Source organism: Pecten maximus, chromosome 11, assembly GCF_902652985.1.
Source record: "Pecten maximus chromosome 11, xPecMax1.1, whole genome shotgun sequence".
NCBI classification, from domain to species: domain Eukaryota; kingdom Metazoa; phylum Mollusca; class Bivalvia; order Pectinida; family Pectinidae; genus Pecten; species Pecten maximus.
The window spans coordinates 39,503,386-39,520,546 of record NC_047025.1 but is presented as its reverse complement, the minus strand read 5'-3'; the positions used below and the strand labels follow the sequence as shown (position 1 = coordinate 39,520,546).

Sequence of the window (17,161 nt, the reverse complement as noted above, 5' to 3'; positions counted from 1 at the left end):
ATCTTTCACAACACATGTAATAATAAGTTTAATAACCTGAAAATTCAAAGGTGTGTAGTGTGTTGTTCTGAGAAATTTCACTCACCAGATAATCGAGTTACTGCACACACTTAACTTAAAACCATTGACCTGATTTAGAAGTGAATGGCAGAAAAAAATACTTAATCTACTAGAATTTGGAAGAATGAATTGATGATTTAGACGAGTACTGTAAAAACCCATGTAGTTTGCGATTCAGTATAATTTGCACAGGTATTTTTGGGGGCTGAAAATGCTGGAAAAAAACCCTTCTATCCGTATATTTTGCACATGAAAAAAAATATGTATTGGGCCTTTGGAAAGTGGAAAAACAATTTTGAAAACGATACATAGCTAATACCATATAAGAGAGACTCGAATGTCAAATCTGCGAGTTTTTAATTGGACTCCTAAAAACCACAACCAAGGGAAACCACTGCTTCGATTGTTTGAACATTTTCACCTAGAAAAAAGTATGTGTAAATATGCAGATTCCACTGTACACTGAGAATTACATGACTACCAATGATTTTTTAACATATCTGATGTCTTTTATATGTAGAATGTGACCTGCAGTGCCTAGATGTTTCCTATAACAAGTTTGGAGCCCTGGGTATAGAACTGCTGCTGATGAGTCTCAATGCGACCAGACTTACCCAGCTCACTGTTGCAGGAAACATGGCCACTACTAGCGCATCTACACATCTTCTACTGCACCTGCAGAACTACCTGTCACAGGTAAGATATTGCTTAAGAAATATGTTGTGTGAATAACAAACAGTACATACATACACTCTCTTTACAGTAGTACTACCCCCACAGGTAAGATAACAAACAGTACATACATACACTCTCTTTACAGTAGTACTACCCCCACAGGTAAGATACTGCTGCCTCTCTCTTTACAGTAGTACTACCCCCACAGGTAAGATACTGCTGCCTCTCTCTTTACAGTAGTACAACCCCCACAGGTAAGATAACAAACAGTACATACATACACTCTCTTTACAGTAGTACTACCCCCACAGGTAAGATACTGCTGCCTCTCTCTTTACAGTAGTACTACCCCCACAGGTAAGATACTGCTGCCTCTCTCTTTACAGTAGTACTACCCCCACAGGTAAGATAACAAACAGTACATACATACACTCTCTTTACAGTAGTACTACCCCCACAGGTAAGATACTGCTGCCTCTCTCTTTACAGTAGTACTACCCCCACAGGTAAGATAACAAACAGTACATACATACACTCTCTTTACAGTAGTACTACCCCCACAGGTAAGATACTGCTGCCTCTCTCTTTACAGTAGTACTACCCCCACAGGTAAGATACTGCTGCCTCCAGAACTGTATTGTGTAATAACAAAACCACACAGTACTACATTGAACAATGGAGATGAACATTTCTATGCTGCTGAATTATGATGTTCAAAAATTCCAGTCAGGCAAAGATATTTATCTTATCCTGGGTGGAAAACTAGCACGCATGAAGTATTGGCATTAAATTGAGAAATTGATAAATATATGTAATCTTTCTTGCTTTTCCAGTTGACTTATTAATTAGTTATTTATTAGTTGGTAGTCAAATTGGAATAATTCTGAAATATATTGGCTGCTTCAATATTATCAAAGTGTGTTGTTTTGAAAAAGATATCAATATTTGATTGAATTTTGAGTTTGTTTAAAACTTACCATACTGACAAAGCAGGACAGGGTGACATACAGTTACGTGTAATACTTGTTTGCTTTTTTAGGAGAATTGTGCCCTGGAAGAGTTGGATATTTCAAGTTCTCATATCTGCGCTGAAGATTTGGACTTCATTGTTAGGTAATGTATTTAGAATTTTACACCACATTAAAAGTTTGTCCAGATCAACTGAAATAATTTTGACCTAATACAGCAAAGATTATACAGTAAAACCTCTCTATCTCGAACCCGCATTGCCAGAGTGATAGGGGTGGGCAATATTATTAAAAAGTCAGTATATTGTAATATGGCAAGGTCAATGCAATATATCGATACACCCTCACTACCATTTTGTTGTCAGTTCAGTTAACAAGGGAAAATCAGAAATGTTGATTTTCTTCTCAAAATCAAATGGACACTTTAGACTGAAAGAAGTTGATGGGAAGGTACTATAGATCAACTTCAAAGTTGCTGTAGAATCCAGTGATCAATACAGGCCCATTGGGCCTCTTGTTTATTTCAGTTTTTGATTTTATTTTTTTATTTTTTTTGGATCGGATATTTCATCTTACATTTTTCATCCAATTACATGTACTTTGAAAATTAAGTTTTGTTTCCCTGAGAGGCATTTTGATTGGACTATTTTTACAAATCTGATTGCCTCTTCTTTATTTCTAGCATTTGAATCTTGTCTGTAGATCTCCACCTAGTTTTCTACCAATTTCTTTGAAGCGTCAGGGGCTTTATAATCATGAAGTTGTGTTTAATGAGTTGGAGGGTACATCATTTTCAAGGAGATGATATTTCCTGGGTCGTTGATGTGTTTGAGAAAATGTGATCCTTGAAATAAGACAAGAGTAAATATATATATTATTCTTGAAATATAGTACCGTCATCAGCTGACTAGGTTGACTCCAACCATCCAAAGTTCTATTTCGACAATTAAATTGTTCCGAACATATTAAGCTACATATGGTGTGATTGATTATAAGGTATTACAAAAAAAACTTTGTTATACATAATAAGTTTTATATTCATGATTAATGATTAAATATCGTTCAACCATACTGGTTAGTATTTATAGAAACAAATATTAACCCCTACTACTATATCAAAAAGGTATAATACTTGAAAAGTTGGAAGTTAGGGGTGAGCTTTGATTCGCTTTGAATTTAAGTTCAATCTGACTAAAATACGAAATACACACAAACTTTTGTAACATACCTTTGGTTAAAACTTTTGTCATGTGACAATGATCTAAAGATGAGAAAATGGGCCGAAAGTGGTCGTGATAGCCAATGACGAATTGATTGTGAACTTAGGCATTATGTTTTAGAGCATTTTCGCAATGGGCAATCTGATTGGTTGACAGCTCTGTAAACAATACTTGCTTAAGTTGTGAACCAATCAGACTGTCGGTTTTTAAACAGCTCTAAGATAGCCTACTACTCCGATCTTAACGAAACTTGGTATACATGATCATTATAACGTGTAGCTATAAAAATGGGAAATAAATAGGTGCAGTCCTAGCTCAGGCAGGGGACTTTGTATTGCTGTTGCAATACTATCCATCCTTGTTTATAAATACCAACCAGATGCAGACACCAATGGCCTGTTCGTTTATGCGGAGAAACCGGTTCGTCAGTTTTAAATGTAATATTTCAAACATATATTCCTGACGGACCTGCAAATGTTAATACAGGCCTTGGGAGTCTTTGTCAAGGCTCATCTGAAAACAATAAAAAAAATCAGCATGTCCGTCTTTATTTCATAAACGAACAACATTGGTCCAAGTAGCCTAACCGTTTGGACCGCAAAAATGAAAACGCCCCTTGTTCTTTAAACATTCGAAACTAGACCAAGTGTTCACTGATTAATGATAATTATATATAGGAAAATTTTAATGCCTTGGAAATTTAATCCTTTTGTTTAAAATGAAAATTGCACATTTTTTTTTAACCTGCAAAATTGATGGCAATTGATAGGGGTATATTGTTCATCCCTGTGGTACTTTTGTTGATAAAGGGGATTTATTATGAAGTATCCTAGTATGATATATTTCTGGGTGATATTACAAACTTACACAATGAAATCTGATGTTATGGTTTAGCGAACTGTGTATACAGATAGCATCAAAAATCCATCAACTGTTGCTTCTCAACTAAAATTGGTGATAATGGAATTTGTATAATGAATTTGTTAAATTTATTTAACCTATTTTTTGGCACAGAATACTGGAATCTGGTAATTGCCTGAAGAGTTTGCAACTCTCTGGGAATCCCAAGCTAACCAATTCAGTTGTTCGTCGAATTCTGGAGAAGTCCTGTCAGAATGGCACCATACTGGACAAATTGATTGTAGAGGGATGTGGTCTGAAGTCTCCTTTGGACACGCCTTTTCTTGATGCTATCTCGGATAAGCTAGCAACATCTCATCCCCTCCGTACACTTGGCTTCACATGTGTAGGATTGGACAAAGTCGACACTGATAGCTTAGCCCAGATCTGGTTGGAGCAGTGGAAAGACATTGGTAAAGTGGATGTCAACGATTTGTCAGTTAAACTTTGGGTCTTAGATGTGTGAGACATTGTAAACCATCAATTTCCTAGTGTCATTCCTTGTATGTCACTGTTAATTGTGATGCGGAGGTAGGATAAAGACAATCTGTGAACCATAATTTCTTGCGAATTGCAGGAAATACCTTATTCAATTTCGAAAATCTTCTTCTCAAGATGGCTGGAGGGATGGGGCCCAGTAAGGGAAGTTGAGGTTAATCCTTTAAATCCCTACTAGTGCTGAACGCTTGAATGGATTTTGATGAAATTTAGTCTGGAGCATTATTGAGGAAAGGGGATGATGTCATCTGGTTGTATATTTGTTTACTTGTGTGTTTGAAGATAAAATGACAGAAACAATTTGTGATTATTGTCAGTTTAATATAAATAAACATGCTGTGATGTAATAGTAAACAATGAAATGAAACAACATCTACTGATCGTGACAGAAACTATTATTTACAGTTATTCCAATCTATTCTACTCCAGAACTGTTCTCCATGTTTGTTTTGTTCACAAATCACACCACATAACTTAATAATTTGCATAACATTAAAAAGATCACCCATCCATGAAGACCTCTGGTAATGTAGAAATCTTTTACAAAAAGAACCTAGATAAAAGGTGCTAATTTACGGTCTGTTAATCAGTCGTACAATTAACTGAAAGGTATACAATAAAGGCATCCTTAAAATATGATTGTATGTCTGACAGGTCACCTTTGGCACTAATCTGGATTTTGATTGATAGATATTACCCTGTTCATGCCAATCTTCTGTTTGAATTAAGCACACCAACAAGTAGTGTGTTAAACAAAGCATTCAATATCATATCCTTTTTAGGCCACGTGAGACGTGACCTAAACTTATCGCCTTTTGCCTGTTGTTGTCTTGTGTCCATGAACAATTTACATTTTCTATTCCCCAAAACATAGGTACCAATGTCAAAGATTTTTTTTCGAATCTATCCATGTCCAAAAGTCAATAAAATCTATTAGTTATATGGTCTCCAGAATATATTAGAATTCGGGTGAATGACTGTTGTTTTTAAAGCTTTAACCAATAACTACAACAACACGAAAAAAAACATACCAATGTCTAAATACATACATGTTAATAATATCATACAAGATTTGTAAGTCTATTTACAACAAACTTTATACTACTAAGTGTGAGTATGGCTTAAAAAATGAAACCAACAACACGAATTAAACATTATTGTACAAAATCAAAATATTTAACACAATTTGTCTTTGGTTTGGTTTGAATTATGTAAATAGATGTGTCTTGAAACTCAACACATGACAGTGCTATATATCATACACTTGCACGACACCTTTCAAACACAATGAAATTTACATAAAGGCACTGATAATTCAGGGCATGCAATTTGTTCCCTCTGGTACATCTCCATATGATGACCAACTTGTGAAGTAGTGACTGTCGGTGTGAGGGGTGACATGAACGTGTGATGGAGTGACATGATGTGTGATGGAGTGACTTAATGTGTGATGGAGTGTTGTCTGTTAGTAACTATTGGTATTATAGATCATTAACAGTTAATAAGTGTTATAGATCATTAACAGTTAATAAGTGTTATAGATCATTAACAGTTAATTAGTGTTATGTAACATTAACAGTTAATAAGTGCTGAGTAGGGGTTTTCATCACCTTAAACACACAATGTTAAAACTTAAAGAGGGTAAACCTTCATAATTAGTGATAAGACGATGAGTCATTGATATTTAGAATTAGGATTTTTAGAGATACTTTTAAACTATTTTAAGCTCACCGGTTAGTAGGAACCGTGAGCTAATTCTGTACCCCTGGAATCGGCGTCGGCGTTCCATCCCACTTTAAAGTTTTTGGGGTTAGTTTTTGGAAAGCTTGTAGGTCCAAATGTATACACCTCACTACGTTCTAATTTGGTTAATACATTCATTAGAGATCTAGGAGTGATGTTATGGCAAAATCATGCAGAAAAAAATGTGATTTCTTCGCATTTTACTATTTTGTGGACTGAACTTTTTTGGCACCAAGATTTTGGAAAGCTTGTACGTCCACACCCTTCTGATTCGGTTTATACATCTATTAGGGGTCTAGGAGTGATATTATGTGACGTAGAATTTCAAAATGACATACTTATACATACATAAAAAATGAGTGTACTTATACATACATAAAAAATTAGTGTATGGTGTGTGCATAGTGTAATTGCTACTGCCGATGAGCTTCGCAATCGTGGATTACATGTACACTTGTTGTTGTTCTTGGCGATCTGTCTAATGCATTTCATTGTTATACCTGATGGTTTGATGACTTGGTGTGAAATAGGTACTCCCTTGTATGAATGGGTAAACAAATTTACAAGAATTAAATCATAGTATGGTATTGGAATGGTATACAGGATATTTTATATCAGAAGCATCATTCACTCAAATGTGAGTAGAATATTTAGATATAGCAATCAATATAGAATAATACAGCCATTATAGCCTAATACAATGCATATTCATTAGTCGATATTCAATGAAATTTATAATTTAAAATGTACACAACATTGTATAATATTTAAAATGTACACAACATTGTATAATATTTAAAATGTACACAAAATTGTATAATATTTGTACAATAAAAGTATATAAATGATATCTTTTACCCATTTGTTAAATGGTTCTTTCTGAATACTTGTGTGGAATTCATCACTACAGCTGTGGTGTTATGACAAGAAAACAATATACAGCTGATGGTGTTCTGACAAGGGAACAATATACAGCTGATGGTGTTATGACAAGGGAACAATCTACAGCTGATGGTGTTATGACAAGGGAACAATCTACAGCTGATGTTATGACAAGGGAACAATCTACAGCTGATGGTGTTATGACAAGGGAACAATCTACAGCTGATGGTGTTATTACAAGGGAACAATCTACAGCTGTAGTGTTATGACAAGGGAACAATATACAGCTGATGGTGTTATGACAAGGGAACAATATACAACTGATGGTGTTATGACAAGGGAACAATATACAGCTGATGGTGTTATGACAAGGGAACAATCTACAGCTGATAGTGTTATGACAAGGGAACAATCTACAACTGATGGTGTTATGACAAGGGAACAATCTACAGCTGATGGTGTTATGACAAGGGAACAATCTACAACTGATGGTGTTATGACAAGGGAACAATCTACAGCTGATGGTGTTATGACAAGGGAACAATATACAGCTGATGGTGTTATGACAAGGGAACAATCTACAACTGATGGTGTTATGACAAGGGAACAATCTACAGCTGATGGTGTTATGACAAGGGAACAATATACAGCTGATGGTGTTATGACAAGGGAACAATCTACAGCTGATAGTGTTATGACAAGGGAACAATATACAGCTGATGGTGTTCTGACAAGGGAACAATATACAGCTGATGGTGTTCTGACAAGGGAACAATCTACCACTGATGGTGTTATGACAAGGGAACAATCTACAGCTGATGGTGTTATGACAAGGGAACAATCTACCACTGATGGTGTTATGACAAGGGAACAATCTACAGCTGATGGTGTTATGACAAGGGAACAATCTACAGCTGATGGTGTTCTGACAAGGGAACAATCTACAGCTGATGGTGTTATGACAAGGGAACAATCTACAACTGATGGTGATATAACAAGGGAACAATCTACAGCTGATGGTGTTATGACAAGGGAACAATCTACAGCTGATGGTGTTATGACAAGGGAACAATCTACAGCTGATGGTGTTATGACAAGGGAACAATATACAGCTGATGGTGTTATGACAAGGGAACAATCTACAACTGATGGTGTTATGACAAGGGAACAATCTACAGCTGATGGTGTTATGACAAGGGAACAATATACAGCTGATGGTGTTATGACAAGGGAACAATCTACAGCTGATGGTGTTATAACAAGGGAACAATATACAACTGATGTTGTTATGACAAGGGAACAATCTACAGCTGATGGTGTTATGACAAGGGAACAATCTACAGCTGATGATGTTATGACAAGGGAACAATCTACAGCTGATGATGTTATGACAAGGGAACAATCTACAGCTGATGATGTTATGACAAGGGAACAATATACAGCTGATGGTGTTATGACAAGGGAACAATCTACAGCTGATGGTGTTATGTCAAGGGAACAATATACAACTGATGGTGTTATGACAAGGGAACAATCTACAGCTGATGGTGTTATGACAAGGGAACAATCTACAACTGATGGTGTTATGACAAGGGAACAATCTACAGCTGATGGTGTTATGACAAGGGAACAACCTACAGCTGATGGTGTTATGACAAGGGAACAATCTACCACTGATGTTTTAACAAGGGAACAATATACAGCTGATGTTCGGAATGATATTGGCTGGTTTGGTATATATTTGGAAAGGTGTTTATCTTAAACATCAATCTCGATTGAACATTGTGTTTTCGTGCTTTCAAAAAATCTTTGTCAAGATGTTAGGACCCTTTTGACAAACTGACTTTAGCGGTTTTTAAAAAAACGACGTGAAACTAATAAAAGCAAACCTCATAAGACAAAGCAGTATTTTAACCCTATATTTGAGAGCTCAAGAAATTAGCCAAAGATAATTCGATTGTTATAGTGTCGTAATAGCCATTGTTACAAGAGGAACGCTTGTTTCATTCAGCTGATACATCCGCCTTTCATGGTTTCATCTCCCAATATTTTGAAAGTTTCAACTAAAAGCAAAAACTCATTAAACAAGCCGTAATTTGTATTTCAGACTTTCATCCATGACAATGAGGTCGAGATTTTTGCAATACGCGGAAGACGAAATGAGTAATATTTATTCCTAGTCGTGTGTCCACTACACTATATATACATAATTATGTATATATATATATATATGAAGACTAGATGCCTGTATAGTAACGCCCCGGTAGGACAGGTTGATCATTTTGGTTTGGGCATTTCATAGGGATTTTCGGGTTTAACATTTATTGATTTCAAGTCATCATAAGGGTTCGTCTCCCCTATCATGTTATATGGGTTCTGTTCGTCTTTCTTCTCGTCTACGTTACCAGAGCTTTTGTTGTACATCACAGCGGTACAGTTTCCCAAACCTTCGTACGGATTCATCGGATCAGCCTTAGCCGCTGTCAAACCGGTGTAGGTAGGATCATTCTGGTCCGCCGGGATACTGTCGTAATCATCCGCAGCTAAATTGAATACCGGATTTTGATGGGAACGAGGAATCGCTTGCCCTCTCGACCTCCGCCTTTTGACGACGAGAAGTATGGCAACAAGCACAATGATAAGGAAAATAAATCCGACAAGCACGCCAACCACGGTGGAGACAATAGTCGATTCAGTTGCGGCCAAATCTGTAACATTGAATAATACCACATTTTATAAAATATATTTAATCCATACTATATATACGTAAATTTTTCACAACCTCAGAACTTGTAAATACGAATCGTGTCCGAACAGGATTTTCAACTTATGGCCATAACAAAACATAGTTTATCTATAGAACAGGTTTATTGTGGGGGTAATGATAAAAATCTGTTCACCTATTACAAAGAGAGATAGCATGTACAGAGAATTAACTGATTGCATCATTCTAACATCTTGGTCATTCGAATGTAATGCACCAAGTCTTCCTATAGGTAAACCTCCGAAATGTATTTTGTTGTGGACAAAGTCGCGTGTAGTGTATTGACAAGTGGTGGTATCTTTCACAAATTAAAAACGACAAAGAATTACCAATATCTAGAGTGTCAATATAACGACAAAGAATTACCAATATCAAGAGTGTCGATATAACGACAAAGAATTACCAATATCTAGAGTGTCGATATAACGACAAAGAATTACCAACATCTAGAGTGTCGATATAACGACAAAGAATTACCAATATCTAGAGTGTCGATATAACGACAAAGAATTACCAATATCTAGAGTGTCGATATAACGACAAAGAATTACCAATATCTAGAGTGTCGATATAACGACAAAGAATTACCAATATCTAGAGTGTCGATATAACGACATAGAATTACCAATATCTAGAGTGTCGATATAACGACAAAGAATTACCAATATCTAGAGTGTCGATATAACGACAAAGAATTACCAACATCTAGAGTGTCGATATAACGACAAAGAATTACCAATATCTAGAGTGTCGATATAACGACAAAGAATTACCAAGATCTAGAGTGTCGATATAACGACGAAGAATTACCAATATCTAGAGTGTCGATATAACGACAAAGAATTACCAATATCTAGAGTGTCGATATAACGACAAAGAATTACCAATATCTAGAGTGTCGATATAACGACAAAGAATTACCAATATCTAGAGTGTCGATATAACGACAAAGAATTACCAATATCTAGAGTGTCGATATAACGACAAAGAATTACCAATATCTAGAGTGTCGATATAACGACAAAGAATTACCAATATCTAGAGTGTCGATATAACGACAAAGAATTACCAACATCTAGAGTGTCGATATAACGACAAAGAATTACCAATATCTAGAGTGTCAATATAACGACAAAGAATTACCAATATCTAGAGTGTCGATATAACGACAAAGAATTACCAATATCTAGAGTGTCGATATAACGACAAAGAATTACCAATATCTAGAGTGTCGATATAACGACATCTAGAGTGTCGATATAACGACAAAGAATTACCAACATCTAGAGTGTCGATATAACGACAAAGAATTACCAAGATCTAGAGTGTCGATATAACGACAAAGAATTACCAACATCTAGAGTGTCGATATAACGACAAAGAATTACCAATATCTAGAGTGAGTGTCGATATAACGACAAAGAATTACCAATATCTAGAGTGTCGATATAACGACAAAGAATTACCAATATCTAGAGTGTCGATATAACGACAAAGAATTACCAATATCTAGAGTGTCGATATAACGACATCTAGAGTGTCGATATAACGACAAAGAATTACCAACATCTAGAGTGTCGATATAACGACAAAGAATTACCAAGATCTAGAGTGTCGATATAACGACAAAGAATTACCAACATCTAGAGTGTCGATATAACGACAAAGAATTACCAATATCTAGAGTGTCGATATAACGACAAAGAATTACCAATATCTAGAGTGTCAATATAAGACGCCCAGTGCATTCTTCTAAAGAGGGTTATCAATAAGACGTTGACGTCTATATAATGGAGGTATGCTATAGATATCAGTCTCCATGTTATTATTCAAATGTAATTGATTCGAAAGGAATTGTGTCAATAACTATTTAATTAATTCCGTAAATGTGCCGTTAAAAAGACTCGGCGTTCCATTTTATCTACATGTGGACTTACTTCGGTTGCAGTGTTTCATCAGGAAAGCTCCAGTCTTGCTGTGCGGGCGATCTACCGGACACACATCACAGTCCGTCTGTCCCTCTTCCTCTTGGTACTTGCCTTCACCACAATACTCGCACTTTGTTACCTCGTGAGTCACTAGGTAACGACTGCCAGGGGGACATTTACCTTTAGCAGATCAAAATAACGTGTATTTTTATCACTTTATCAGTTTATTTGTATTATCCGAATGGACTATCCGTGGCTAATTAATTGTGTTAATTCGTGTGCCTATAACAGGGTAGACGACGTAACAGTTATACCAACATCACACATTTAAAGCTATATGCTATCGAAAGATACTAACAAAGAAACTTACCACAAATGGTCTCGCCCTCAATTAGGTGAGCCACCGCCCCGTTTTCACATGTTTCCTTGTACGTGCGATCTTGTAGTCTCAGAAAGGAGCACCCAAGAGATCGACAATAACGGTCCAGTTCCGAAGTACTAAATAATTTCTCAACTGTGGATGCCTTTTCCAATAGTGTCCGGTTCATCTTTTCTAAAGCTTGTTCGTAATCTGCATGTCTGTAGCTGTTAATTGATATGGTAATAATCTTGTGAACGAGATTCATCACTCAAACAAATATGCTGAATATTGCTAAAACAAGATATGCTCAAGAGATCCTGCTAGCTATTACAATGTAAGGATTTATAAGTTTGGCGCCCTACCGCCCCCCGCTAGATATGACACTGTAATGATTTATAAAGATAGCGCCCTACCGCCCCCCGCTAGATTTGACACTGTAATGATTTATAAAGATGGCGCCCTACCGGCCCCCGCTAGATATGACACTGTAATGATTTATAAAGATGGCGCCCAACCGGCCCCCGCTAGATATGACACTGTAATGGTTTATAAAGATGGCGCCTTACCGGCCCCCGCTAGATATGACACTGTAATGATTTATAAAGATGGCGCCCTACCGGCCCCCGCTAGATATTACACTGTAATGGTTTATAAAGATGGCGCCCTACCGGCCCCCGCTAGATATTACCCTGAACAGTATATATGAACTATTTGAACAGTAACAACACAGGACTAATTACGGTACTATAACTGACGTCATTAGTGAACAGATTCAGTAACAACACAGGACTATTTACGGTACTATGACGTCATTAGATAACAGATTCAGTAACAACACCGGACTACTTACGGTACTATGACGTCATTAGTGAACAGATTCAGTAACAACACAGGACTACTTACGGTACTATGACGTCATTAGTGAACAGATTCAGTAACAACACCGGGCTACTTACGGTACTATGACGTCATTAGTGAACAGATTCAGTAACAACACAGGACTACTTACGGTACTATGACGTCATTAGGGAACAGATTCAGTAACAACACAGGACTACTTACGGTACTATGACGTCATTAGGGAACAGATTCAGTAACAACACCGGACTACTTTCGGTACTATGACGTCATTAGTCAACAGATTCAGTAACAACACCGGACTACTTACGGTACTATGACGTCATTAGGGAACAGATTCAGTAACAACACAGGACTACTTACGGTACTATGACGTCATTAGTGAACAGATTCAGTAACAACACCGGACTATTTACGGTACTATGACTGACGTCATTAGGGAATAGATTTAGTAACAACACCGGGCTACTTACGGTACTATGACGTCATTAGGGAACAGATTCAGTAACAACACAGGACTACTTACGGTACTATGACGTCATTAGGGAACTGATTCAGTAACAACACCGGACTACTTTCGGTACTATGACGTCATTAGGGAACAGATTCAATACCAACACTGGACTACTACGGTACTATGACGTCATTAGGGAACAGATTCAGTAACAACACCGGACTATTTACGGTACTATAACTGACGTCATTAGGGAACAGATTCAGTAACAACATCGGACTATTTACGGTACTATAACTGACGTCATTAGGGAACAGATTCAGTAACAACATCGGACTACTTTCGTATGGGGCGCCGTTTTACTATTTATTAACAAAACTGGATATCCATAATTCGAATTTTGGATATCCATAATTCATTTTTGGATATCCAAAATTCGAATTTATGATATCATTAAATAATTTCGGATATCCAAAATTCGAATTATGGATATCCAAAATTCAAAGCATTTTAAGATATCATAAATTCGAATTATGGATGGATATCCAAAATTCGAATTTTGGATATCCAAATATCATTTCTTGATATCATTAAATCGAATTTTGGATATCTTAAAATGCTTTGAATTTAGGATATCCATAATTCGAAGTTTGGATATCCATAAATCGGGGAAATGTTAATATTTTACTGTCTAATGATTTCTCCCTGCTACATCCTGTTCCCGCGTTTTTTCGTAGGATCGGAAGTCCTCGGACTTCACTATACGAATCAATGCGAATCCAAGATGGAGCGAACAACGTTGCGCTGCCAAAATCTTCCCCCTAATGTGCCGCAGTATGTCTGTCGCCATGTTATGTTTTGTACAAATTCCTCCGTTGACTTGTCGGAGCACCCTAAGTAGTAACTTTTGGTAAATGTTGTATGTAAGGGCCTAACTGTCTGGGGAAGTTTGTCCTTTGGAACTCCTCTGCTGTATTTTATTTCGTAAACGTTGTTTCCGGTCCATTACGCGTATTTACAAGTTCGTAACAAGGGTCGGTTTTGACCGGTAGTAGTGCCGGGAGCAATCCAATTTGATAACACTGAGCATTTTTGGATATCACAAAATCGAATTATGGATATCCAAAAATACATGGAATTTAGGATATCCATAATTCGAATTTTGGATATCCAAAAATGAATTATGGATATCCTAAATTCGAATTATGGATATCCAAAAATGAATTAAGGATATCCAAAATTCGAATTATGGATATCCTAAATTCAAAACATTTTAAGATATCCTAAATTCGAATTATGGATATCCAGAAATGAATTATGGATATCCTAAATGCGAATTATAGATGTCCAGTTTTGTTAATAAATTGTAAAACGGCGCCCCATACTTTCGGTACTATGACGTCATTAGGGAACAGATTCAGTAACAACATCGGACTACTTACGGTACTATGACGTCATTAGGGAACAGATTCAGTAACAACACCGGACTACTTTTGGTACTATAACTGACGTCATTAGGGAATAGATTTAGTAACAACACCGGACTACTTACGGTACTATGACGTCATTAGGGAACAGATTCAGTAACAACACAGGACTAATACGGTACTATGACGTCATTAGGGAACAGATTCAGTAACACCATTGGACTACTTACGGTACTATTCCTGACACCTGTACTGTCACTACTGTAGAAGTATCTGTTTGCTTTATGCTGATTGCTTCCCTGTCACACAACATAACGTTAGGTGTATTACATGGCAGTCTTGTACGCAGACAGTCGACAACATCTTTCGATATGTTTTGGTTTCCGTGGCAATTCATTTCTATTGGTGTTGAAACTTTCAAAGTTTTCGGCTCTGGCTCTGTTAACATAAACGTTAATGTTAAATACCTAATGGCTATCGTCACACGAATTTCAGTGAAACTGAACTACTATTTTGTAACTTAAGTGGAGAAACGTTACAAAGTAATATATATATATAAGGGGAAACCTACTGATACAAGCAGATACAAAATCAGGTCGATAAGGCGGTGTCCATTGTCTGTTAACACATGTGTGTACCCTGACGAAATCTGGTTGAAAGACGTAGTCCCTAAGACACTCTGCTCTGCAGGTTAAAATATTGTCTTGTCCCTTGTAGCATTCCATTGACCCACGATGAAAGAAAGGTGGCGAGGTGCACGTGGTATCTAAAACATAAGGAACATTCGTTATTCGTCTTTGCATCACCAGAATCTTCCATCTGTCTGCAAATTTTCCCTTCTTGTTAATTTTTAAAAGCTTAAACGTCCATACATGGAACTAATGCCATTCGTCTTTTATGGCAAGCCAAGTTGTCATTTATACGCGGAGCAATGTTGATCCAGTAATTTACCAAATTATATAAGATATCTTATATGTTTATGAGATATCTTATTTAAAGTTTATAAGATATCTTTTATGAGATATAAGATATCTTAAAATCTTCTCTTTATCAGATATCTAATATAATATATAAGATATCTTTTATGAGATATAAGATATCTTATAAACCTTTCTTTATGATATATCTTATAAAGTATATAAGATATCTCATAAAAGATAAAAAAATATCTTATAAAGAAAGGTTCATAAGATATCTTAAAAGGAAGGAGACTCTCGTGAGACCGGCAAAACCTGAAAGCTAGAGAATGACTGCTCCCTCCGTAAGGTAACTTCCGTGTTGTTGAACCCTCTGTCGCGACCACGACCGGCTAGGCACGGACCAGATGTCGTGTACGAGCTAACATGAATATATGGCAATAATGAATCTGTTTTAAAAACATTATATGTAGTTTCAGCTTATCCTCGGCTACTTCATCGAGTGGAGGAAAGTTCATTATCTCAAATTCAAATCTCGTTCTTTATAAGATATCTCATTATAGAATCATATAAGATATCTTATATAATTTCCGTAATAAGATATCTTATATAATATATCTTATATAATATAAAAGACATATCGTATAATATATATGATATCTTATTTATTTTTCTTTATAAGATATCTTATATTTTTTATGAGATGTCTTATATATCATATAAGATATCGTATCTAATAAATGAGATTTTATATACTTTTTTTTATAAGATATCTTATATAATATATAAGACATCTCATAAATAATATAAGATATCTTATCAACAAAAAATAAATCAGATATCCTAAGTTTATAAGATATCTTATATAATTTTGTAAAATCCTGGATCAATGTGCTCCGTGAATAAATGACAACTTCGCTTGCCATAATCTTTAGTAAAAAAAATCACCACTCGTCTCTACACATAACTACCACCACTCGTCTGTATACATCACTACTACCACTCGTCTGTATACATCACCACTACCACTCGTCTGTATACATCACTACCACTCGTCTGTATACATCACTACTACCACTCGTCTGTATACATCACTACTACCACTCGTCTGTATACATCACTACTACCACTCGTCTGTATACATCACCACTACCACTCGTCTGTATACATCACTACTACCACTCGTCTGTATACATCACCACTACCACTCGTCTGTATACATCACCACTACCACTCGTCTGTATACATCACCACTACCACTCGTCTGTATACATCACTACTACCACTCGTCTGTATACATCACTACTACCACTCGTCTGTATACATCACTACCACTCGTCTGTATACATCACCACTACCACTCGTCTGTATACATCACCACTACCACTCGTCTGTATACATCACTACTACCACTCGTCTGTATACATCACCACTACCACTCGTCTGTATACATCACTACTACCACTCGTCTGTATACACCACTACTACCACTCGTCTGTATACATC

The 17,161-nt window shown here is 36.3% G+C and overlaps 2 protein-coding genes across 3 annotated transcripts in view; one reads left to right on the top strand and one right to left on the bottom strand.

The window, feature by feature from the left end:
* Positions 1–4,933, top strand: part of LOC117337223 (tonsoku-like protein) — a 31,407-nt gene extending 26,474 nt beyond the window's left edge. The window contains exons 17-19 of the mRNA XM_033898093.1: positions 581–756; positions 1,775–1,848; positions 3,938–4,933. Coding sequence (XP_033753984.1) covers positions 581–756; positions 1,775–1,848; positions 3,938–4,289 — 602 coding nt within the window. The 3' untranslated portion in view covers positions 4,290–4,933. The remainder of the gene's footprint in view (positions 1–580; positions 757–1,774; positions 1,849–3,937) is intronic.
* LOC117337222 (low-density lipoprotein receptor-related protein 4-like) overlaps positions 4,622–17,161 on the bottom strand; it is a 64,289-nt gene continuing 51,749 nt past the window's right edge. For both annotated transcript variants that reach the window (XM_033898092.1, XM_033898091.1), the window contains 5 exons: positions 15,310–15,504; positions 14,969–15,176; positions 12,009–12,223; positions 11,648–11,818; positions 4,622–9,654 (listed from right to left, as the gene is read on the bottom strand). In XM_033898092.1, the coding sequence (XP_033753983.1) occupies positions 9,224–9,654; positions 11,648–11,818; positions 12,009–12,223; positions 14,969–15,176; positions 15,310–15,504 (1,220 nt within the window). In that variant the 3' untranslated portion in view covers positions 4,622–9,223. The remainder of the gene's footprint in view (positions 9,655–11,647; positions 11,819–12,008; positions 12,224–14,968; positions 15,177–15,309; positions 15,505–17,161) is intronic.